The following is a 26,456-nucleotide window of genomic DNA, read 5'->3' on the forward strand; positions in this document are numbered from 1 at the left end:
TCAATCAACACATTGCTTCAGGAGTATAGAAGAGAAAGAGTGTACACTGATTGGCTGCTTGAGCTCATATACCAACCTCTCACCAGAACCACGGTCACGGATCATTAAGGCCTTTTACCCTTTTTCCTGTTGTTTAAGGTCACTTATTTGCCTCTATTATTTAGGCCAACTCTCTTTCTGTATTGATTGGAACCCTCCCACACAAATGGGCTGTGCTGCACACAGACACACATCTCAAATTTTTATCATCCCTTGGATGTTTTAGCTTCGTCCCATCTGGCTTGCTTGGAACTGTCCCACTTTCCCCAATCCCCAACCCCCCAGCCCCCAACACGACGCAAGCTAACGCGACATCGAAGGGGAGCCAAGACAATTGGAACACAGCTGAGGACATGATAACGTCCTCAGAAGAGTGTCTCATGTTGCCTTGTATGTCTGTGTGTCTGTCAATCAAGTGTCACTGCAATCAAGTGTCACCCTATAAATCACACAAATACACGAGAAAAGAAGAATACAGAACAGACAACATTAGCCTCTGACAGAGAGTCTCCTATATACCATTTCTGATCCATGTGTCCCTTTGTATGGTCTTTTTTTCCATAACCGCAGTCTCAACATCTCGATTCGGCCTCCTTGTGTGTGTGTGTGTTTGTGTGTGTGTGTGTGTGTGTGTGTGAGAGAGAGAGAGAAGAGGTGACAAGCTCTTGAGTATTGTATTGCAGGTTGTCCATTAACATAATTGCTTTTACCCACCAAGTAGGCTTTCCTTACGTAACCCATTCTAAATGTTTAATTACCTTGTTTTAAAGCTGCAACATTTTTTTTATTATTATTATTATTATTTCTATTTTCTTTTTTGTCTAAGTGCTTGTTTTTGTGAGAAGGATTGCTCTCAGTAGGACAGGGTGAGCGTTCTCTGTCTCCTTGTCTTATCGGCCCTTGAGCAGACCATGCCGTCTCTTTGGCGTTGTTTTTTGTTACTGCTAAGCTTTGAGTAAGATACCATGTGTCACTGTTGTGGAATAACAGCTTGTATTTCCCTGTCTAAGTTACAACGGCTTGGAAAGTTGAACAAGCCAGGCTATACCAACAGACAGGCAGGTTAATGTTACGCCCATGTCTCTCACAGATGTCAGGGAGCTTTCAAGGAGCCTGCTGTCTCGTAGATGATCTGGAAATCTATCTGTCTAGTGTTGGGCATTATCTGTCTAGCCTGATCTGGAAATCTATATGTCTCGTCCCCCCTGTCTTTCAAGGACAAGCCGTCGCTGTGTCGCGGTGGCTACAGATGTGTTTCTTTTGTTTCCGTTTTTATTTTGCTTTGCCTTTGTTATGTACATTATTTACTTCCTTGTTATTCTTGTTAGTTGCTCTGTATTTCTCTGTCTCTTTCTTTCTCTCTCTCTCTCTCTCTCTCTCTCTCTCTATTTCTTTGTGCATGTTTTTTTTGTGTGTATCCATGTCCTCAATTTTTGCTGTGCCTATAGGCCTGTCAGCAGGAGTTTTTAAGTTTATGTTTATGGTTCTGAACATAAGTTGAGTGTGTGTGTGTGTGTGTGTGTGTGTGTGTGCGTGCGTGTGTGTGTGTGTGTGTGTCCTGTATAGCTTTTGCAATAACTAGTCACTTTCGCAATTAACCAGGCACTGTTGTGTGAGTTATTCTCTGAGTGCCCTTGACTCTGGTGAGATGCCGCCTGGTTAAAAGGCTTTGACAGCAGAGAATATATTCCCATTTGAATGATTCAAGCTTTTCTAATGTATTATTGCTAAATATATGATCTAGGTCATTGATCCCATTTTCCTTCCAGGAATGGAACAGACTTTTTTTCCCATCCTAATGAGAAGTTCGGAGGCGGACAGAATGAGAGGGGGCCGAGTTGGCAAGGCGTCAATTTATAATTTGGGATTTCATTTATTTACCGCCAAGTTTTTTTCCACTTCTTCCTTTATGGCCATTAAGCCATCTTAATTATTTAAACATCTGTGTGCATTTGATAGATACAGTGAGGTGTCTGGCAGAAATCGGATGGGTTTTTGACTCTGGCTGTCCGTGTTTATTGGTTAATTGTCAATGCCACTGGCACAGGCGGCTCAGCCAGGCAGGGGTCCTTGGAAAGTGTGTGTGTGTGGGGTACTTGAATTGCAGACTTAACGATGTACCATGCTGCTCTCCAACACAGAGAGAGGACACAATAACTGAAAAATAATACATGCACAAAAAAACACTAAAGCAATAAACAGGTCCACTGAACAGGCGCAGAATGCGTCTCTCTCTCTCTCTCTCTGTTTTTCTCTATCAAAGCAAGACAACATAGTGGAAAGACCATGGAAAATGTTGTTAAGTGACGTGTGCAGGGCTTTTGTCAGTCTGGCTTTTTTCCCTCCCTCTTATCTCATCCCTATCCATTCCCTTCGGTCATGTTGGCTAAAGACTTTAAAAAAGGGATGTGAGGGAGGAGACAAAGATAGAGAGAGAGAGAGAGAGAGAGAGAGGGAAAGAGAGAGCGAGAGAGATGAAAAAAACAAAGAAGAGTGAGGGAACTGAACACAGAGATGAGAGGTAGAGAGAGAAAGAGAAAGCGAGTCCCTGGCAAATGTGCTGACTGCACCGTTTGGGTGAAATATCTGCCAGCGACGGTGACAGGCCGCTGGACCTTGAGGTGATGGAGAGGGCTGGGAGGCAGAACTGTGGCTTCGCGGGGAGATATCGGCAGCCGCGTGTCAGCGATGGGGGACTGATTTGACAAGCGCACACCAGGGCAAGAGCTCCACGCACGCCTACCACAGGGGTAGGATATTTATGAAGCCAGAAAGAGGCAAGAGGGGAAGAGAGGGGGAGGAAAAGAGAAGAGAGAGATATGGGGGGAAGGGGTTGAGGGATGGGAGGGGGAAAGAGGACTGAGAGAAGGAAGAAATGAAATGGAGGGTGAAAATGAAAGAAGAAGGAGGAGAGGAGACATATAATCACTAACACGACCTGTTAGAAAAAGAGGAGACATATTGGGAAGATGTTGTCGACTGTTGGCTATCGGTACACAGGGACCTATAGTAAGTGTCTGATAGATGTGTTTTTTTGCAGCAGACACAGAGCAAGGCATCATGGGATAGGCAAACAGTGGGGATGGAGATGACAGCATGGCGGCGCGTTTGTGGGGGCAGGGTTGGGGTAGGTGCAGACGTGGAGAGGAGAGATAAGGCTGTGGGGTGAAATACACTACTCTAGAGTACGGCTCTCTCCTGCCTAAATATGAAAATTAAACAACAAGCGCGAAAACAACACGCATATCAACACAAACCTTGAATCCAGAACTTGAGGATTAAATTCCCATTTTAATGCCGCATCAATGTTATGCTGTTCTAAGTTACAAAGACAAAACAAAACAAAAACACTTGGCCTCACTTGATATTCTGCCGTCTTTGTATATTGATATTCTAGGGCCTTTACAGCCTTGCTACAGTGTCTCTGTTGTATTTGGTAGTGTGGAATATACAGAGTAGCAAAGAGCAACAACACAAGTACACATAGTAATAACAAAACTAAGTCAAAGACATTAACTTTGTTCAATGCTCTTTAGAGTTGTTTCTCTAAGATCAACATTGTTGTCAAACATTTGTCCACATGTACTATTTGTCCAACAATCAAACATTTGTCCATACCTGCTATGTTCACCCACTATTTAAACTACTGTGTAATTAATTACTCTAACAGAATTTGATACACCAAGTGGTAACAACAGCTACAGTACATGAATACTTGGTCAGGATGTAAAACTAGATTTAGAGGTTGTATTATGGCTTATGAATTTAACACCATTCCTCTTAAAGAATGAAAGCAGAACAAAAAAAACCAAACTGTTGTTTAACATATTTTATTATGTCCCCCTCAGTTGTTCATGGTGGACAATGCCGCTGATGACTGGCGGATAGCCATGACGTACGAGCGCATCTTCTTCATCTGTCTGGAGATCCTGGTGTGCGCCATCCACCCCATCCCCGGCAACTACACCTTCACCTGGACAGCGCGCCTGGCCTTCTCCTACGCGCCGTCCAAGGCCAACGCCGACGTGGACATCATCCTGTCCATCCCCATGTTCCTGCGTCTGTACCTGATCGCGCGCGTCATGCTGCTGCACAGCAAGCTGTTCACGGACGCCTCGTCGCGCAGCATCGGCGCGCTCAACAAGATCAACTTCAACACGCGCTTCGTCATGAAGACGCTCATGACCATCTGCCCCGGCACCGTGCTGCTTGTCTTCACCATCTCGCTGTGGATCATCGCTGCATGGACAGTGCGCGCCTGCGAAAGGTGGTGCTGGGGGAAGGGGGGGGGGGAAAGGGTGGAAGGCCCTAAATGGTGCTCTGAGAAACATTCGGGTTGAGTTCAGTGAAGTTGAGAGTTAAAAGTGAGGGTGGAGAGGAGGAAAGGGTGTGGGGGGAATCAAGAAATGGTTGGCGGGGTGCTGACAGTGCTACAAGCGATGATTTAAATGGAGAGTTGGAAATAGGGATGTGATAACGGAGGATGGTGAGCATAGCTGAGTTGGGGGGGGGGGGCATGTTGGAGGGGGGAGTGGAAGTTGGGATGGAGGGCAATAGTCGTGAGCATAGTTCAGTTGAAACTTGGGAGGGGTTTTATTTGGTAGTGTCAGTGACTGTGGAAAGCAGCCACCAGAGGGAATATGAAATGGCATAGATTTACCCAAATATGATTATAGCAGAGTGCGATTGGTAACTGGGAGGGACTTTTTAAAGTTTTTAAGTTTTTCTGAGGATGTGATGGAAGAGGTTGAGTTAAGCAGAAAGGGATGGTGAGTGCCAAAATGAAATTGTTGTTGGTAGTTGGAAGAGGTATTGAGTTAAGGTGCGGAATGAGGGGCTGCTGGTGTTTGCCATCTCCCATCAACATGCCACTGTTTGCTAATGATAAGCTAACACGTGTCGAAGAGCATCATGTCATGTTGGTGTTCATTTACATCAGACTTACTGTGTGGCATTTTTTTTTCTATCATGTGAAATTTGATCTTCACATGGCTGAATTATAACCCAGGGTCAGGTTTTTAACACACTCTCTGGTGTTAATTACACCGATATAAAGTTCACGGTAGATGAGGATGTATTTAAGAAATTGCCAAACAATCGTTTGGTCCGATGGTTTGAATCAAATTGGGTGCATTCAACAGTTAACCAAGATTGCATGCACGTACACTAAAAATAAAAGAGGCATCTTCCTTACACTTGAGATGAAAACAGCTGAGACTGAGAACCTCAAAATAAGAAAGTAAAGAAGCTAAGCTTAGAGATAAATTCAGCAAGAGCAGGGAGCAAGAGGTGCCTTACTGACAAAGTCTTCCATCATTTACAGGGCTAAGCTTGAATATTGCATCAGCATGGCATCATCTCTCATTTTAACACACTAGAATTTAGCCATTCTTCCCACAAATACTAACTCAGACAAGTCTTGACACCGGTGATGTCAGTCTGATATTTATTGAACTTAAGTAACCATTACTATGACACAGAAATAAAAACATGGCATATTGTAACATCTCCATTCAGTGATCTGATATACACATAGACATCAAACACTATGAATGAAATAGACTGTGGTTATATGCAAAATAGTCTGATTGTTTGTTTACAGTTCACATCACCATTCAGAAGTTATTTTGACTCAGACAGAGAACAGATTTACTTGGACAAAAGCCCATAAGAATACATATAATTAATCATTAACACACTGCATCAGCAACTCAACTGATATCTGTTATTTTAGACTTCACAATCAAACATTTCTTTATTATTATAAAAATTATGACATTGATTTAGTCATAGATTTTTGTAATGACAACTTCAAGGTGATAAAACAGTGCACAAAATCATGTGTGTCAGTGCTTGGGTGGCCAGTGTGTGTAAGCAAGCAGATTCAGGTTCAAAGTCTTCTCATCTGTTAAACTGTGTTATCAAAACGGATAACTCTGATGTGGATCCTCAACAGTGTTATAATCAAAATGGATCTTTAACAGTTAAAAGGTTTCAACACACAGTCCTTTTCAGCCTCTACACATAGCTATGAACGCAAACTTTCATTTGCTTTAATTTGATGATGATAAACATAAATTATGGGAAGTTATTGGGCACTTGACACATTCTCGTCTCATCCAAATATTTACACACACTAGTTTTAAGTAGGATTCATATTGGATGTCATGTTTGTTTTTTGAGCAATCATACACTGTCAGATTGCTTGGATTGCTTGCTTGCTGTCCAAATATTGGTCCACTCATTAGGCATTTCTGGCATGTAAACTTGCAGTGGAGATGCAGGCGCAATGCTAACATGGTTCTCACTGGCCAATTAAAATGCATAAATCCATCACTCATGTTTTCCTCCTGCCTTTCTGCTCCCCGTCAGATACCATGACAGCTTAGACGTAACCAGCAACTTCTTAGGAGCCATGTGGTTGATCTCAATCACGTTTCTAACCATCGGTTATGGGGATATGGTTCCCAACACATACTGTGGAAAGGGAGTCTGCCTCTTGACTGGGATTATGGTGAGGTCTTTATGTCATCATATCTGTTTTGTCGTTAACGTAATATTAGGCAGTTAATTTACTGTGATTTTGATTTTTTATATCCTTTATCAATGATCTTTATTAGTTGAAGTTGGATTCAGGGCCCTAATTGTAATGATAGGCAAAGTGCTAAGTCTTAAGTCTAACTAAAGCTAAATTAATAACTAGGCAAAATTAATTTCCTAATTTAACACCATGGGCAAGACCTTATCTGCAAAGATGAATGAGTCATGCACCCACATGCTGCAGGAGAACTTTTCTTGTTGATTGACTTTGCACTTTGCACTTTACTCACCATTTAAATTAGGGTCCTTAGTCTCAGTTGAACTGCTCCAAGATGACACAAGAGCTAAATTGTTCATTTAATTCTGCACCAAAAATGACTATAATTAGGAGGAAAGATATAGATGTTGTTATATCATTATTTCATTGGTATTCGGGGCATAAGTTATAACATAGAAACACATAGTTTAGAAGAATATGTGGTAAAATAGCTGTGCCGAGAAGATGAAGATGTTAATTATGAACTCTTGACATGTTCCACCCAGGGGGCGGGATGCACTGCTCTGGTGGTGGCAGTGGTTGCAAAAAAACTGGAACTTACCAAAGCTGAAAAACATGTACATAACTTTATGATGGACACCCAGCTGACAAAAAGAGTAAGTCTCTCTTAAAAAAAAAAAAAGCAAACCCCACAAGCTTTCACCTCCTTGATTGATGTTTCATTTTGCGCTTTCCAGCATTATTCTACACGACACCCACGTAATCAAAACGCCCTCGCCTGCTATCCTCGTTCACCTGAGCGAAATGTTTTGATAAACAAAGAGCGGAATGTGCCTCTCGAACGCCACCTCTGCCCTTAGTATAGGCTTCCCATGAAGAGCGGCCTTGGTGGTAAACGATGCACAAAGGCACAGGGTGGTTCATATATTAGCTGGGGAGACTATATCCATTGCCAGCTGGCACTCATGTGGTCCTGCTGAGCATGTTACTGCTGCTGTGGACACACACACACACGCACACACTAAAACTCTTTTCATAAAGCTCTCTCCGAACAGTCCGTGTCATTCCCATCCACCCACACTGCCCAGTCCAGGGATCTGAGTCTGCAACCTAATCCGACCCTGACCACAACCGGTGGGTGTAGTTAAAGAAAGGTCACCGTCTGTGGAATGAAAGATAATGAGCCAGCGTCGGTGTGGAGTGCGGTGGTTCTGTCGGGAGAGTGAAGGAACTGTATCTCTTTAAGAGGAAAGAGGTCTTTATTGAGCCTTCAGATTGAGCTGTTCTGTTGAGAGGAACAAACGGTGTGACCTTTTGAGAACTCGTTGGCCCAGTTTCTGTCTCTCTTTTTTTGTTGAAATGTAATTGTGCCACCGCTAAGCTTTTGGTGTCCTGTGTGTATGTGTGTGTGTCTGTCTGCTCACAGGTCCTTTCACAGGTGGGTGTCTGTGTGTGTGTGCATTCATACAACTTAAAAACTACTGGTCCAATTTCCTTCAAACTTTCAGACGAGCTTTGGGGTTATCCAGAACTGGATCACACCTTCATGAAGCAGAAATTTGTTTTCTCTTTCCTAAACACATGGGATGAGGATCTGTGAGATGGGACGGGGGGGTCAACAGTCACCTGACCGCTCTTGGTTCTCTCCGCAGGTGAAGAACACAGCTGCGAATGTACTCAGGGAGACATGGCTCATCTACAAGAACACCAAGCTGGTGAGGAAGATGGATCACGCCAGAGTCAGAAAGCATCAGAGGAAATTTCTCCAAGCCATTCATCAGTAGGTAGCTTCTTTCCACCCCCACCACCACCACCACCACTACTGTAAGCCCTGGACCAGACATTCATAGGCACTTTAACACTTTAGATCTTCCCCCAGAGTTGAGCTCTTAACCTTCCCTGATTGGATGGTGAGGTGTGAGATAAAGGGCAAGAGCTTGATGATGACTGGTCGCTTCAGATGATTGGTTTTGGGTTGCGATGATACGATAACCCTGGTGACCTCAGTGAGTGTTAAGGTGTAGTCTTTTAATGGCTTGTCTGAATTGGCGGCTTTTTAAAAATGGCTGCGGTTTCTCAGGTGAGTGCTCGAGGTGAGTATGACTGCTCTGAATTGTTTGACACCTGTAGCTCAGGTTAGGAGAGGTTGAATATGACCCCGCATACTGTGACAGCCCCCCCCCCCCCCCCTTCTCTGCTTGTGCAGTAAATGAGTACCTGGGTTCATTTAGAAGCCCTTGACCCGAAAATGAGTCGTGAGATTTGAGAGTGCGTCTCAGGTCTGAGACATCTGATCCCCAGTGTGTGTGTGTGTGTGTGTGTGTTGTCAGTGGTTGGCGGACTGACTTGACTGACTGATGTAGTCGGAACTGACAGATCCTTGTAACTGGAGCAGGCCGTCTGCTGAAGCTCATTACAGGGAATTTACACTTGCCGTCCTGCTGACTCTGGGCCTTGTGGGAAAATGTTGACGGAAGGAGTTTCGGGTAGATCCTGCTCAATAGTAACGATGCTGTTTAGAAGGGTTGCACAGGGGAAACACACACACACACACACACACACACACACACACACACACACACACACACACACATTGTTACCTAATGTCTCCCACCTACTTAAGCTTAACAGAATCTATGGTAGATATACCATTATTTCACAAGTATGACCAAATTCAGTAGTATTCATTATTGATTGGCATCAAATATTCTATAGTGTAGTTTAATGTACAATAGGAAATAGAAATCCATATTTTGCAAACTTAAGCTAAACCAAGTATACCACATTTTGTTTGCGGACTTTGAGTAACATGTTACATAAATATTTACAATCCTGCCTGCACACTTGGAGATATGAAAAAAACACAAATGAAAGTTTAGGTTTGCCGGGTGTCACATTTAGTATGTTTTAAAGACACCCTCTGGTGAAAATCAAATTTTTAATCTTGTTAACATGTCGGTAATGTCATTGGCAAGGATTTCTGCATGGATTCTATGTTAGACCAATCACAGCCCAGGGTGAGGGTGGGGCGATTCTTCATGAAGATGCAGACAAGCTAGCTAACGTGTGGAGAGAGGGTGGAGTCAGATAGATCCCAATTCCCGAAATGAGGAAATAGGTGCAGAGATACGTTCAAAAACCATTTTTACGCCACAAGTGGATTTCATGAATAAAACTCTTGAATGTGTACTTTAGAGGTACAGAGATTTAGAGATGTAATAAACTGCTGGAGTGTGTCTTTAAGATATGGAAAAATCATCAGACATGAATATATACTAATATCAACATGCCGCAAACAGAGAAATTCATTCTGTCCTTGTACGGCCATCGTAATCTAACACAAAAATGCAGTGTCGGAGCAGCAAAAACAGCTTTTGAATGTGAAAGGCATTACTGAATAATTTCCATTTGCCAGGCTGCTAAAGAGGGCATGATGGATGTCCTGTGTATATCCCCCTGGACCCCTCCCGACACACACACACACACACACACACACACACACACACACACACATTCACTCACACACACACACACACACACGCACACACACACACACACAAACACACACACAAACACACACAGACACAGTCCCCCACGACAGTCACCAAGTTCTTCCCAGTCCCATTTGCAGAAATGAGCCAATTTTACACCCTTTTCTCTCTTCAAAAACATTTCAAGCATTCTCCCTCTAACTCTCTCTCTCTCTCTCTCTCTCTCTCTCTCTCTCTCTTTCCTACTCTCTGTCTCTTTCTTTGACTATTTTTTTAGTCCGGTCTGGCGGTCTCTGGAGATGTTTTTCCTTCTAGCTGTCTTGCTCTGTCTGTCTGTCTCTCTATTTTTCTCTTTTTTTTCGATCTCGTTTCTGACTTAGGATTCAAAGTGGCATTCCATTTTCACATACTAGGATGAGGAACAGTTGACAGGATTGATTTGACAGATTTAAAAATAGACGTAGCTGTATGGACTAGCAGACTGTTTTTAGGATAATTCACAGAGGCTTCAGAAAACTTTATAAATCACATTCATAATGACATCTGCTCTTCTGAAACATCCACACCAGATTTTATTCACCAGAAGTCAGGACCAATACAATTTTGTTTTTATATATTGAAGAAACATTACACAGAATCTTACATGAAGAATAGGCAAAGAAAGCCGCCCAAAGGAAGCTGTGAAGGGTTTCATGAGGCCAGTTCTCCTCGTCCAAGTTTATGAAAGGCTAGCAAGAGAACAAAGACTTTTTCAGAAAAAGAGCTTCTTCAGAAAAAAAAAAATCCTGCATTAAAACAAAAGTAACATGAATTCTTTCAACTTTTCTGGCACATTTTTTAAATTTTAATTAAGGCCCTTGCGAGAATTGTGGGTGCCCTATGGCATTCTGTAATTGTCTATGTCTCTCTGTCTGTCCGTGATTTGTTTTGACAGTGCCCTGATGTCTGCCTGTTGGGCCAAGCGCCCTGCTGCCCTGTGGTTTAGAACAAGTTTATTTATCTATCGGAACTCCCCCTATTACGGTCGGTCCCGTATTTCCGCCGTCTTGCGTGTATGTGTCACTTAATATCCATTTCTATACAAACCAAGACCGCGGACTCCTAAAGAAACGCAACCACCCACACCATAGGTGTATCTAAATTAGCTATGTACCAAAAATGACATTTTACCGTGGCTCGAAGAGCTGTGAACAGTGTTGTAAGGCTGCGTGTACACAACTGCTTGGTGGAATTTTAATTTCATGACAAGAATTCTTGGTCTAACCGTTCATGTGCCGTTGAAATGGCGTAAATAGGCGACCCATCAGGCCAGCACTATAACGTGGTAAACAAAATTGGATATTTCAGGCAGTAAATGCTCCCGTTAAGAACCAAACCAGATTTTGTTCAAATCTACACACCTATGGCTACTGAAAAATGTAAGGTTCATTTAGCAAATGTTATTTTGAAGTGTTAAAAAATATCGTTGTTCTAGAATTCCTGAACAAAAGTGGTGATAATTGGGGGTGTTACGATATTGTTAATACATTGTTACCCCCCCCCCCCCCCCAAAAAAAAAAAAAAAAAAAACCCAAACAAACATGTATTTTAATCGCTCTCTCACAAAAGGGATACAGTTAACCTAAGATCTTTAAGGGGCGACCTATCTGTGTCTAAGTGGTAGAGGTGTGGGGGGGGTGGGGGGTGGGGTTGATGTGAACATTTTGAAAGCCCAGCTTAGTCTTGCCACCCCCTGTTGAGCATAAGCCCATGATCTTATTTAGCTGATGTTACACTGTGATGATGTGGCCTCAACAGGGGTATTATGTAACTCTAGAACGAGGAGAGGGGATTGATCTAAGGAGGTCGGCCTCTGTTAGCCACCCAAAACAACTGATGAAAACTAATATTTCTCTGCCTTCAAAGGCCTCCGTCCCAGGTGGAGCTCTGTCAAATATCCAAGACAAAGTATCCTACTTAAGGAGCCAGTTAACCGAATCTATCATGCTATTACTGCACCGACTTGGTTGTATGAATCCTGGGACATTGGCCCTCTATTTCAAATTAGTGTCTTTTGCTGCACACCTGGACACTCTGATGCAATTATGGAAGTGCTGTTATTACTTTGCTTTTCTCAGCCATGGATCATATTATGGCAAAGCCTCTAAAGGACACAAAAAGCGGGAAGAGGTTCACTAAAACTGTATATCGGTTCCCTCTTCCCATTACTCCTAAACCTTTGCATCATTTGTCATGTCTGTATAACGCCACATGTGTGAGTCTGAAAGGATTTGTGTGTGTCTGTGTGTGTGTGTGTGTGTCTGTATGTTTGTGTGTATGTGTGTGTGTTTATGTGTATGTGTGTGTGTGTGTAGGCGAGCACAAGCATGATGTGTACGCATACATATATTTTTTTTAATATCTCTGTTCTCACCTGTGCTACTGTGTACATGACTACATGTGTGTGTGTGTGTGTGTGTGTGTGTGTGTGTGTGTGTGTGTGTGTGTGTGTGTGTGTGTTTGTGTGTGTGACTTTCAGTTTGACTCCCATGTTGTAAGTTCTCCCTTTTTTGGAACGTGTTAGAGATTAACTTTGTGTTAGCTAGTCAGCCGGATGGCCGGTTGCGTAGCAGTACTCATATAGGCTCCTGATGGAGCATGGCGGTGGAAATCCGCCACCGCTGCTGCCGCTAGCATTAGCATTAGCGAGGTTGCTAGAGCTGTAGCTGCACCCCCCCCCCCCCCTTCTTAAGACCTGGTCACGTATTTGATCAGCTTTTCCTCTCCTCCTCTCCAGACAGCCCTTTCATGTCCTTAAGCGGCGAGTGGACTCCCTGGCTGGCTCTGCTGGGAAGCGCATGCACGCTGGATGGTCTCAGGGCTCTGGCCTGAAATGACTCGAAGTTGAGGAACTGTGTGTGTTTGTGTGTGTGTATGTGTGTGTGTATGCGTGTGCGCTCTGAGTGTGTGTGTGTGAGTGAGAAAGAGGGAGAGAGAGAAATTGAGTGGGTGACTGAGTGTGCATTGTGTGAGTGTGTGAGATTAAGTCAGTGAAAAAGTGTGTGAGTGTGTGCATGCGTGTGAGTGGGTAGGTGCACTTGCAGGTTTTTGTGTGTTTGTGTGTGTGTGTATGTATGTGTGCGTGCGTGCGTGCGTGCGTGCGTGTGTGCGTGTGAAGTTCTGAAAAGAGTTTAAAGATGCTGCAAGCATCAAAGCAAAAAACTCTCTAGTGTGGATGATGATCATTCCTGTGGTTTAAAACAAGTTTATTTATCTATCGTTAATACATCTGTGACAATAAATTAATCTGTGAATAATTGTAATAGTTTAACAAACTAAACAGAGCTAAAGGCAATTCCTAAATGTTTTCTCATACATTTAGTATCAGTGTAAATGTTGTTCTGTTCTCGGCTTCAAGAATAAAGACGTGACCGTTGTAAGAGTTGCAGCTCAGACAGGCTTTTCCGCTCCTCGAGGAGTACACACACACACACACACACACACACACACACACACACACACACACACACACACACACACACACACACACACACACTTTGCAGTGTTTGTAGTGTTGTGTGGCGGCAGCCGTGATGGTGCTGACAGGCTTGCTGCCGAGGTCTGTGTGAGGAGGACAGAGTAGAGCATGGGTACCAGACGACCAGAATGCCTTTTCATCCTGCCTGAAACCAAACGAAAAACAAAATGCTGATCTAGCTCTGCCTGGACAAAAATGTTTGGTTATCTAGAAATGGATTTAGATCTTAGGTTTGTATCATTTGCAGACATGGTAACAATTGATGATTTTGAATTGTTCCCTAATTTGAAATTAGTTCAACTAATTTTCTCGGATATGAGAATTTGTCATTACAGAAAATTGTTATCATAGTGATTATCTTACCACACTACCAGCCAGCCTTCATAGATTTAAATTGTTGTCCCTTGAAACAAGATTTAATTTTTATGTGAATTTTTGTTTTACTTGTGTGTGTGTGTGTGTGTGTGTGTGTGTCTGCGTGTGTGTGTGTGTGTGTGTGTGTGTGTGGACTAATTTTTCTGCAATCTGTCCATTTAATGGGTGAGCAGGGATGATGGGCTTTGTGTTGCTGCTTAGTCAAGGTGGGTCTGTCCCGTGCCATGCGCTGTGTACATGTCCAGATGCACTGAGACAGGTGCTTTAAGTGAGGTCATCTTTGAAGGATGAGTTGGTGTGGGAAGCAGGAAGGACACTGCGTTATGCACCGGGTGGCGTTCCACTACAGGAGCTATTGTAGCAGTGTGCTGTGTGTAATGCTTTCAAACAGAAAGAGAGAGAAGGGAAGCTGAACGGAGTTTCCCTCAAAATATGATTATTTTAGTCACGCACATGAAAGCTAAAATGGTGGAGATCAATGATGTGGGTTGCAGCCGGCTACTGAATGTTAAAGAGAGAGAGAGAAGGGGGGGGGGAGTGAGTGAGTGAGAGAACTGTGATGTTGAAGTGAAGTGATGTAATTATTCATTTGTCTATTTTATGTTTCTTTTTTCCCATTTGTGTCTACCCAATGCAATAGAGCTCGAAAGTAAGTCTTCGCCTTACCTGTAGTTAACAGAGATGTTGTGTGCATGCTAAAGAGACCTTGTCCTTAAAACCTGATGACTACAATTAATCACACTCCCTCATCTAATAAGTGAAATTCATGCTTTTGTGATGTGATTGGTTCCTTTATTTTAAAGTCTGTAGCTGTAAAATTATTTGTTAATATTATTTTTACAATCGATGTGATAGGTCCACATTTCTTTAAAAAAAAAAAAAAAAAAACGGATTGCTTTTTTTACCTAAACAGCGCATAAATGTACATCTTTACAACATGTTTCTGTTGGGAAAACATTATAACATCAGTACAAGTAGATGAAGTAAGAGTTAATGTTTTTTAGCCTTTTGCTCTCTCTTTTTCTCTTAAACACACATACACGCGTGCGCGCACGCACAAACACACACACACACACACTCTCACACACACACACACACACACACACACACACACACACACACACATTTGCCCCCACTGGTGTTATATTACTTCATTTGAAGTTTTTTGAAAATGAATTTCAATTATTAATTTTTGAGGAGTGTTTTCTTCCTGATCATTACTGCATGAATGTGATGACTACAAGGCCTTTAATCAGAAAGCTACTGATTAAACACGAGAGATTTTGACTTCCATGAACCAAAAAATGACGCCAGCTGACCGATCACGCATAGCAACAACGTATATACCTGTATGGCCTATATGTGTATGTATACACTGCCTAAACCGTACAGTTCCTCCTAGACCATGAAACCCATCTACTTATTCAGCAGTGATACAAAGAATGACTAGAAACAGGAAATCGGTACATGAAGCTGGGTCATCTTTGGGCTTGTGGAACCTGCAGTCACGCCTGAAACGATCTGCATTTGTCACTGCATTCCTCCTCATTTCTCTTTCGGATGACTGGTAACAGGGGGGGTTGGAGCCAGATCTGGCAACCATGTGGACCGGCACGTGCCGAAAGCAGTGTCTGAATTAGAGCAAGGAGAGACGCTCTAATTGTTGTTCGTATTAGACAGACTGCGACTAGAGTTTTTTAACGTAAATGTTAGGTCCTATGGTCCTGTGGCCAGGATATTGTCTGTATGGTAAAATGTGTTAGTCTGAGCTCGCTACTGCCTGTGTATGCCTGTTCGGGGTGAGATTCAACTGAAACTACATAACATGCTGCTTGAAGCTGAGGGGACACTGCGAGTTTGAGTTTCTTCTAATGTTTCGGTGGGACACTGATGGAAGTCTCTCTCCTTAGTTATCTCCTGGCCATGACAGCATCCCTAAGTGTTTTATATGTGCCTTACACAAATGTGTGTGTGTGTGTGTGTGTCTGTGTGTGTGCGTGCATGTATGCGTGTGTGTGTGTGTGTGTGTGTGTGTGTGTGTGTGTGTGTGTGTGTGTGTGTGTGTGTGCCTTCGGCCAGGATGGTTAGGGCCTTAGGGATCCTTTCCCTCATCTGCTTTTAGCTGTCCCAGGATGCATCACTCTCCCTCCTTGTCACAAGTTGTTCTGAGACATGCCGAGATGGAGATTTAATGACTTACTCAGATGAAAAATTCACAAGTGTTTTGCCAAAAATAAACTTAGACAGCACTACATCTTCCATGAGTACATATCTGATTGCCATGGCCTTATGTGTCACAGTCACAGACAGCAAGAAACATTGGACTCAGTAACTGAGTAACTTCTGTCCACTAGATATTATGTACTTTTTTCCCTTTTTGTTTGACTTATTTAAGAATGACGAAATTAATAAAATGCATTAATTAATGTATTTTTATTTCTGGGTAATAATCTAAGTGTTATTAGGATAGCATAGATGCAGGTAATTATTTAATGTTAGTGAGAGTCGTATGGGGGGCTGGGGGGGATAAAAAATCTTATGAGAACAGATCTTATGAGATGAGGAGCAGGTTCCGGTGCTATGCTGCCATCCAGCTGCCTCTGCACACTCACTACCTGTCATCCAACTGTGAAATGAGACCAAAGGCTGGCAAGTCTCCTAAACTGCACGATTCACGAACCTCAAAGAAACCACTCTCGGGCTTCCCCGTTCACGAGGAAGATCTAGCCCAGCATCTCACAGCATACTCTGTTGTTTCTGTATTACTTTGTGTGTGTGTGTGTGTGTTTGTAAGAGAGAGAGAGTGCAAGAGTGTGTGTGTATGTGTATGGCTTCTGTTTTAAAATTCATACTGTTTTATGTTTGTTTTTTATATGAAAGTGCCCCCTCCCGCTGCTTTTGGTATCTACCTCTCCATGTCTTGTTTCTGGCCAGTGGAGGCGAATATTCTGCCTCAGCTTCCCCATATCACATCTCTGCTCTCATTAAGTTCTCACTGCCTGTGCCGCCCTCTATTGGTAGCCCTGGGTATTGCAACAGCGGCCTGGTCTTCTGGTGGATTTTTTTTGCTCTTGGTGGCTGTTAATGAACCTCCTTTGCATGAAAATGGACAAATCTGGGCCAATTATCTCCACGGCCCCCCGAGGCAGCGAATATACCCGTTCTCTGATCAAACCAATGCTGTGCAATTAGCACAGATGCTAGCCCAAATGAACACTCACTTCGTTAGCTGCTTGGAGTCTTTCACAAAACATCATGCCCCTAAAAGAAAAACGTAGGACACAAAGGGGGAAAAAAAGAATGAAACGCACACATACCAGCTGGCCGCTTGGCATGGCTCAGCTCGATGTGCTGCTTCTTCATGCTTCACGTCTGCCTCCATGCGGCATATCAGGAGTCCCTCAGAGACCGCCGTAACTTAGCTGACTGCGTGGAAAATGCAGCCTGCGCTAACGGAGGGGAATGAATAAATAAATAAATAAATAAACATTTGTGTGTGGCTGTGAATAGCGCACACTTTGCTGGTTTGCATGCCCTTGAGAATGTATAGAGGAAAACACTTACTTTAGATAAGTAGCCCAGAACGGGGACCTAATTAAATAGAGGATTTCAATTATTCATGCGAGTGGTATAGATTAGACGGAGCGGGCAGGCAGGCCTCAGCTGTCCTCATGATAAACTGCCCCTGTGACAGGGGGAGTTTTACACTCATCGAAAATGTTTTTTTTTTTTTTTCCCTCTCTGCACTGAGTGGATTTGTGTTTAGACTGCCCGGTCAGACATTTCTGTCAGAAAAGGAGAGCAGGGCAAATTAAAGTAAAAGCCCAACTACAAGATAAACTATTATGTCACTGCAGTCATAGGTTGTTGAGGAGTGGGCTTTTGCCCATGCCAGTGCATTGAAAACTTCCCAGAGAGATTGCAATGATGAATGAATGCAATGTGCAGATGTCTGTATTGAAATCCAGAATCTCCATCTCTTTTCCTAGTATCCTAACCCTTATACGAGTCATCTACAAAACCCATGCACCCTGTGTGTGTGTTTGTGTGTGTGTGTGTGTGTGTGTGCTGTGTATGCACCTGTCCAGTGTAGCACAGGCCTTTTAACCCCTAACTGCCCCCGTTGCCCTTGCTCCAAGCTTGTCCAACATAAAGCCTCCACATGCATGCTACCTTGCAGCCAGCTTTCTCTCTCTGTATATTTATCTATCTATCTATCTATCTATCTATCTATCTATCTCTGTCTCTCTCTCTTTCTCTCTCTCTCTCTCTCTCTCTGTTCTGGATCTCCCTGCATTCTCCCTCTTGTCTTGTGCATGTCCTTGGAGTGCTCCCCACCACCGATGTCTCTGTTTGCATTGTGAATGCAGCAAGCCTCGTTGCAACCCCTTTTCCTTTGTTGTACTGATCGAGTCGCCTTTGCTGGGGGCTCTGAATGATCTTGTGTTCAGATTGAGAAGTGTTAAAATGGAGCAACGCAAGCTGAATGACCAGGCTAACTCTCTAGTGGACCTTGCGAAGGTAAGCTAGAAGCCCGAAAGCACACTTCACTTACTGTGTATCTGTACCTCCTTCCCTTTTACCAATTTCTTTATGTTACTTAATCTACCTGCAAGCATCTTCCAAACACACTTTAGTCCTATTATGTCCCATGAATTGTAGCTGTGTGTGGTTTGTGCATTAATGGGTTGACTCATGGTGGTGCATCTGAATTCCGGTGAGGGTAAATGCAAATATGCTTCCTGCAACGGTGAAACCACCAGGGGTTGGAGGAAAATGCGGGCAGAGCAGCATCAAAGCATCTCTAATCAAGCAGCTTCACAAGTCTACAGGTGTCAAATAAACAGACAGGCTTTTTTTCTGGGGGGCAGGGGGTCCTTCGCATCGCTCTCCTTAGAAAAATGTGGGTGGTTACCGTTACACATACCTTCCTTATTCAGTACAGGTAGAATGCAACTTGTGAGTTTTGTTGTGTCCGTTCTCTGCCATTATGTATATAACAAATGAACGCTGTGTTTAGACTAATGGGAAATTACCAGTCAGTCAGAACTGCTGTGTCCACTGCAGGCTGAGGATTTTCTAGGGCACCGACCCCTACTGGATCCTAAGCGATGATGTTTTTGTGATTATTTAATTTGTCATAATCTTATTTCTGGCCTGCCACAGACATCTCCCGGAGATCCAATGCAATTATAGCTTTTAATGATTGTATAATATAGTATTAGATTTCTCAGGGATAGGCATTATGTGCTTGAAATATCTCTGCTGCATCTCAAGTGTCCTTTTCTTAATGGTGATTCGGCTCGGAGGAGAACTGTGAAACCTTGGGGAACACCAGGCACGCCGCCAGCTTGACTCAGCAAAAAAAGGGAGAGAGAAAAAACTGGGAAGGGAGACACCCTGCAATGTGATGAATCAGCTGGAACAAGCACACGTTTTCTCTCTCTCTCCCACCCTCTCTCTCTGTATTTATCACATACCTTTCTTTTTCTCCCTCTCTCTTTCTTTCTGCTCCTTCCTCACTCTATCATTCCTCTCTCTCTCTACCTCTCTCTTTATGTCTTTTCTTACACACACATATACACACTGCCCTCTGTAGCTTACTCTCTCTTAAACACACACACACACAGCTTTGACATTCAGTCGTCCGCAGCTGTTAAAATCACCACACACTGGGTTTCATCCCCACTGGCACGAGCAGCGGCGGATATTAAGATCCGGTCGCCATGATTGGCTGGCACGGCGGCAGAGCTCTGGCTGCCAGGGGATAGTGGGGCGGGCCGGCGTGGCATGTGACATTGAGAGAAATTTGCAGTGGGATGTGTGACAGCCTCTGGTACACTGGGCATCTGTAATGGGTGTTGTAATTGGCTTTAGCCAGAAGAGGGCGGCAGAGTATTAATCATGTGAATACACACTCTGTTTTGGGGACAAAAAATGTCCACAGTCTCCGAGGCCTTTTATATAGGTCTTTTATATATATATATATATATATATATATTAAGAAAGTGTGCACCATTAAAAAGCTCCAGGGCATCTTCCAGTAATGTTGATTTATAGCTTCTAAACATATTTTTGATTGTATGTACTAGGAAAATGGTGCTGATTGTTCTTTCCCTGTCCATATGGAACGTAAAACCACTCACTCTTTCCTCATTCTATAAGTAGTTTAGGATAGGACTGTGAAATTGTACCGTCTTTGTCTGCTTAACATGACAAAATCATATCTAAACTATATGTCAGTCCAATTTCGCTGATATTTCAGTGATTGCATCATTTTGTTCCTTTCATATTATATATGTGGTGCTTCCATTTCAAAGAGAGCCTTTTGGAGCAGAGACAAAGTGGAACTAATTTCAATTCATGCCAAAGGGTGACGCAACCCTTTAAAATGCGTCTCAAGTCAGTGATATTTTACATAGCTGTCAACACAGCTTCTGTGGTGCTATATGCAGTCCTACCCACAAGCACATTAGGTCAGGTTATGGCATACCTAAGATAACATACCGCATCAGCTGTGTCCTGAACAGTGATGCCAGTAACGCGTTACTTAGTAAAGCGTTAGTCTATTTTTACCACTTTTTTCAGTAACGAGTAATCTAACGCGCTACTATTTACAAACCAGTAATCAGATTAAAGTTACTTATCTAAGTTACTGTGCGTTAATATTTTTGTCATTTTCCTTAATAAAAAGATATATTCTTTGCTTTCTTCTTGTGTTGGGGATTAATGTCATGTAGGCTATGCTCACGTTTTCAGCATGAGGACAATTCACGTGCAGCGACACAAACGAAAACAACAATGGAGGGAGAGAGAGATGCACATTTCATCAGTCATTACTTTGAGTTTGTGTCAGCTAAACATGACAAAAAATAAAGTACAATGTACATTCTGTGCTGGCGACAAAGTGCTGTCTAGCTAGACATCCCAAGTCTCCCGAAGTTTTGGAAGTCTCCCACATATTGATAGCGGCTTCCTGACGCCCGCAAATTACATAAAATCTCCCGGAACCTAGAGCGAACAAGAGCACGCAAGCCAGACCGGACTTCAAATCAAAGATTCTAGAATCTTTGCTTCAAATCGCGTGTGCATAGCTTAATGCGCACACAACGGAGAGTGGTGCGTTTGTGCCTGAAGCGCATCCAAGACAGAGAGCATCCTGGTCTGTTTTGCTAAATCAACCAATCCGTTTTCAGTGTGCTTATATCTCTTTTCTCCCAAACATAATTAATCAGTTCAGTCAGTGTATCTAGGAACAGAAGCGTCATGGCAGCGTCAGTGCCCCTCAAAAAGGAAGATTTAAGACCCATTTCACATCAGACTACACAAAAGTGTACCCAATTGTCTTAAAAGATTAAAACATAATGATAATCTTGCACACTGCACTGTTTGTAACAGCAACTTTAGCATTGCTCACGGCAGGTTAAATGATTGCAAAAGACTTGTTGAGGTGAGTTTAACAAGTGTAATTTCATTTGCATATTACTCAGGCCTATAGGCTACAAGATGGCTAGTTGCCAAGGCTACATGAAAAAAAATCTACATATTTTACTATAACAATTTCTATCAATAGGCCTTCCTTATTTGGTGTACTTAGACATTATTGAACAAACATCTGAATTTCAGTATCTAAGTAGGTTAGGTTGGGATGTCTGCTATACATTGCTGTTAAAATGCACTTCCAGTATGTGAGTATTGGCAAAACCGGTTATCATTTTTATGTTGAGGCGTTGGGGGTGTTGTCGGCAGCTGCTGAAAGTAACTAATAAAGTAACTTGTAATCAAACATAGTTACTTTTAAAATCAAGTAATCAGTAAAGTAACTAAGTTACTTTTTAAAGGAGTAATCAGTAATCAGTAATCAGATTACTTTTTCAAGGTAACTGTGGCAACACTGGTCCTGAAAGACTATATCAGCCTCAGACGGGGTAGATGTCAGAGTACATTAAAGGACAAACTATATTTCTGGAGATTCAGAATTTGTTTTGATGTTTGAAAGAGATGTAATTGAAATTGACGTTATATTTACTCACTGAATAGGTACATCTGTTTGTCAATGGAACAGTTTTGGTTATGGGGAAAGTAAAAAAAAAAAAAGTTCTATATAATTAGTAAGAAAATTAAAGTATGTTTGTGCAGGTTCAAATCTTTCCCTTCCCTTATAAAATGGTGTATTTTATATTGCTCTTGACTTTCCTGAAATATGCTATATAGATGCTTCCCCTGTCAGCTTATAGCCTGATGATTATTCTTTCTTCCTCCTTACACCTCTGTTTTTCCTTTGTGTTGCCCCATGTCTGTGTTTAGTGTTATTCTAGCACCTGTAAGGACCATTTGTTCTTTTTAATAGAAGATTCAAGGTGTGTTACAGAAAATGACACTATTCAGATACATTACATACCATAGTCTTCACCCTATATTTTCTGCTTACACTATCAAAGTATAGTTTGTTAAATATAGTTTGATATTTAACAATGACACTTACATAAACAAGCCCTCCTAAAAGCATATGTATTGTCAGAGATGCTTTTGTAGAGACCCTCCTCCCTAGTACACGTCTTCGCCCAGTTAACCCAAACTGACCTGGCCCCAATGTGATCGCTCTCCCTTTCCTCTTCTGACCCTAGCTCTCTCCTTTCTCCTTTCCTTCCTATCTCTTCCTCCGCTCCTCCGACTCGGCCACGCACCGCCTTATCTGGGCCTGGCGCCTGCAGACCCAGAACATCATGTACGAGCTGATCTCGGACCTGAACGAGCGCGGCGAGGATATGGAGAAGCGCATCGCCCTGCTGGAGACCAAGCTGGAGACGCTGCTAGGCAACCTGCAGGCGCTGCCGGGCCTCATCAGTCAGCTCATCAGCCAGCAGCACCGGGACTTCCTGGAGGTGCAGCTGCAGCCGTACGACAAACACAGCCCCGACCGCTCGCAGTCGGTCTCGCGGCGGCGCTCCTCCTCCACGGCGCCCCCTACCTCCTCGGAGAGCAGCTAGGCGGAGGCTTTTGGGCCAGGAGAAAGGAGTATGGTGGATGGAGGGAACAATAACAGGAACAGACAGATCAACTACTGTCAGAGAAGAAGAAAAAAATACACCTCCAACTGTCCTCTGTTTCTCCTGCTCCCCTCCTTTGAATCTACAGGCGAAGACTTTTGCCATTAAATGGCCAGATTACATTTACTGTAAAGCCTTAGGGTTTGAAACAGAAGCATTACGCCTGACATTCTGATGACAGAATCCAAGGCATCTTGTGGAGGGGGGAGGCAATATTTTCTTCCTTTTTCTTTTGCTTTTTTTAAACAGATTACTCAACATACTGTTGATAGATTCTTTTTATTACCTCAGAAATGTGTTATACTTTTTTCCCTTCTGATGACATTATCATAGAGAATGCCTTTCCTCAGTAAAAACTATTAAAAGGTGCCTGGGTGTGTAGAGGTCAGAGATGGACTAGACTGTGTGTGTGTGTGTGTGCATGTGTGTGTGTGTGTGTGTGTGTAAGTGAGGGTGTAAGTCGGACCATGTCCATCCGTCACCTCGGGCCGGTTTCAGGGAAGCAGTGACAGCCTCTGGTGCAAACCTGCTGTGCTAAGCTATAGCACATCCTCAAAGCACCGTCTCTGCTTTAGCAATCTGAGGATGACCTAATAGTCTTCCCTTTTCTTTTAATTGTTTTTTTTTCTTCTTTTTTGTTACTTTGTTTGTGGCGTGCTCAGTGCATTTTGGCCGCTCAAACCTGCATGCTTTTAATACTTTTTATTGAGGAATTTAAAAATACAGTGTCTTCTGGGCATGTGCAACCTTGCAAATAAGGGTTGCTTCCGTAGGCTCCCCTTTCCTTGTCAATCAAAAATACCCTGTAGAATGTCAGACAATGAGAAACAGCATCAACAATGTAGTTGGTTTATTTCTGTTCAGGCCCCTATTAAATATATATATATTTTGGGATGGGGGGCTATACTGCAAAACAATTTACTCCTCTCAAAAAAAGGAATGCATCTGAATCTATACTTGCACTTACTTTTCACAATGCACTTCAATGCTGACTGACTAAAATATTGATTTGTGTTGCTCATTAGAACAAAAGAAAAAAGTAGATTTAGTCATTAGGACAGGGGTTAATGACCTGAAGGTCCAGCAACAAGAATGTTCGCAGCTTGTGGTTATAGTAACTCCAAGCCCTTCCATAGCAACCCTCCATCGCGACTTTAATTCAAACTCCCCCCTGTGCTATATGGTTTTAGATACTACTGTAGACCGCTTCCAATACTACTTCATTAGTGCTACTTACCTATACTTCCTAAATAGGCTCTGAACATTCAGACGGAAGATACCACCACTTTGTGCAGATCTGAAGTAAAAACAGCTTAGAGCAGTCATCCCTCAGATCATTTGACCCATTGTGCGCTGTGCGCTAACAATAGCCCCAGAAAGAGGTAGAGGCCATCTTCTGGATGCTACCTCTCAGGAGGCAGTCGTTGGGAAAAGCAGCACACCACTTTGGAAATGCCTATTTTTATATGTTTTCACTCAACAAAGCACATCTCCAAAAAACACAATAGATCACAAGGAATGTACAGCAACACAACAAGAGGTTTCCAAACTCTTCCATACAGCCTTCACAATAAAGGGGTCTGGTTATGCCTAAGCTCCATATATGGGTCTACTGTGTCTCTGTGGGAGTCAGAGTGGCAAAAAACAAGTGCAGTGAACTGAGTATCTAAGCATCTCTGTCAGACCAGCCTCCAACCTCTGTGTAGCACAGCCCTGTTTAACGAGAGGCAGAGAAAGCACGCTGAACTCTCACTACTCAGTAACAATATAAACTAATTTTTCTTTTCTTTTGTGAATGTCCGAATGTCTTCCCAGGGGGTCTTATCAGAGCCCAGAACTATGGTGTGGAGGTTGATGGATGTCCTATCCAAATCCTACCCCAGATTTTGGCATGGGATGTATGGGTTACAAAGCTTTGACATTATAAATGGTGGATGAAGTTTCACCAACATAAATACTTTTGAGTGAATATACTGTATGCAAAAGAAATATTAAACAATAAAATGAAACTATTTAGCAAAAAAACAGTGTGGACATTCTTGACGGTTTACATGCATGTTCAGTATATTAATCTTTCCTGATAGGTCTTCCCATCTTTCCCAGCTGGACTATTGCTATTAATTGTTAACTGGCCTATACCTACTTGTGTAGTGAGACCATCACAGATGATTCAGAATGTTGCAACATGTCTGGTCTTTAATCAGCCAAAAAAGACACATGTAACTCTTCTGTTAGTACTCTCAAGCAGGTAGAGTTAAATTCAGATCCCTCACTCTGGACAGAGAGTATAGGACAGTTACAGGATCTGCACCTTGCTACTTGAATTTCATGATCCAGCTCTACGTCCTCTCTTGCCGACTGCGGTCCACTGATGAGTGTCTGCAGTGTCATTCATTAATGCTACGAGGTCACAATCAAGACTTCCTTGGTGGTTGGTGGAATGAGTTGCCTAGTGTTCTGCGTTCTTGTAATAGTTTTTTTTTTTTTTAAGTACATTTTTTGGGCTTTTTTGCCCCTTTATTTGGACAGGACAGCGGAGAGTGACCGGAAGCAAGTGGGAGAGAGAGATGGGGCAGGATCGGGAAATGACCGCAAGTCGGATTCGAACCTGGGTCCCCGTGGGCACTCGGACCCGTACATGGTACGGGCGCTGTAACCTGCTGCCCCCACCCCCCTTCTAGTTTTGGGACATTCAAGAAGTGTTTAAAGACTCATCTGTTCACCTTGCACTGAATTAATACATTTTCTCATTATTTTCATTGTTTATATTTGATATTGATATTCTTGATATTAGATTAGATTTAACTTTATTGTCATTGTGCAGAGTACAAGTACAGAGACAACGAAATGCAGTTAGCGTCTAACCAGAAGTGCAAAAAAGCAGAAAAGTGCAATGTGAACAGTATAGACAGGTAGTGGATGTAAACAGTATATGTGTAGTGTAGACAGTATATAGTTAAGCAATTAAGAGACATGGTTTACGGTAAGGATATGTGCAGTGTATTAACAGTAATTAGCCTATTATAAGAGCAGAATATAGTTATGCTGTATTAACAGTATATACTGGTATGTGCAGTGTATTAACAGTAACATTATAGTAGTAGTACAAATAAGTGTATGTGCAGTAGGCCTGAACAGTATAGAGACAGATACAGTTGACTACGGGGTCTATAGCATTAATATTATAAGAGCAGTAGAATATAAGTGTAGTTACAGTATGTACACTATTACTATTATGCTTAATGTAGGCTTAACTTTTTTTGAAACTATTATTTTTAACTAATGTTATTTTCACATAAGTCTAGGCCTACTCTACTGTAAGTCGTTTCGGACAAAAACAACATGCCACTCCAATAGGTGGCAGGGTACCCAACCAAAAGCCATGATGGAACCTCTCCTAAGGAGCAACGATTAAGAAGAAATATCGCGATAACCAACATCAGTGA

The 26,456-nt window shown here is 42.6% G+C and overlaps 1 protein-coding gene across 1 annotated transcript in view; it reads left to right on the forward strand.

Moving 5' to 3' along the window:
- The window catches only part of kcnn2 (potassium calcium-activated channel subfamily N member 2), a 31,448-nt gene extending 8,498 nt beyond the window's left edge, over positions 1 to 22,950 (forward strand). The window contains exons 3-8 of the mRNA XM_076283263.1: positions 3,888 to 4,306; positions 6,412 to 6,553; positions 7,123 to 7,233; positions 8,230 to 8,357; positions 18,412 to 18,481; positions 22,675 to 22,950. Of these exons, the coding sequence (XP_076139378.1) occupies positions 3,888 to 4,306; positions 6,412 to 6,553; positions 7,123 to 7,233; positions 8,230 to 8,357; positions 18,412 to 18,481; positions 22,675 to 22,950 (1,146 nt within the window). The remainder of the gene's footprint in view (positions 1 to 3,887; positions 4,307 to 6,411; positions 6,554 to 7,122; positions 7,234 to 8,229; positions 8,358 to 18,411; positions 18,482 to 22,674) is intronic.
- The last annotated feature ends 3,506 nt before the right edge of the window (positions 22,951 to 26,456 follow it).

The sequence above is a fragment of the Alosa pseudoharengus genome, unplaced genomic scaffold (genome assembly GCF_046254945.1).
Source record: "Alosa pseudoharengus isolate Yale_2024_CS ecotype anadromous, Long Island Sound unplaced genomic scaffold, YU_APseudo_1.1 YU_APseudo_1.1_scf_14, whole genome shotgun sequence".
In the NCBI taxonomy this organism is placed as follows: domain Eukaryota; kingdom Metazoa; phylum Chordata; class Actinopteri; order Clupeiformes; family Clupeidae; genus Alosa; species Alosa pseudoharengus.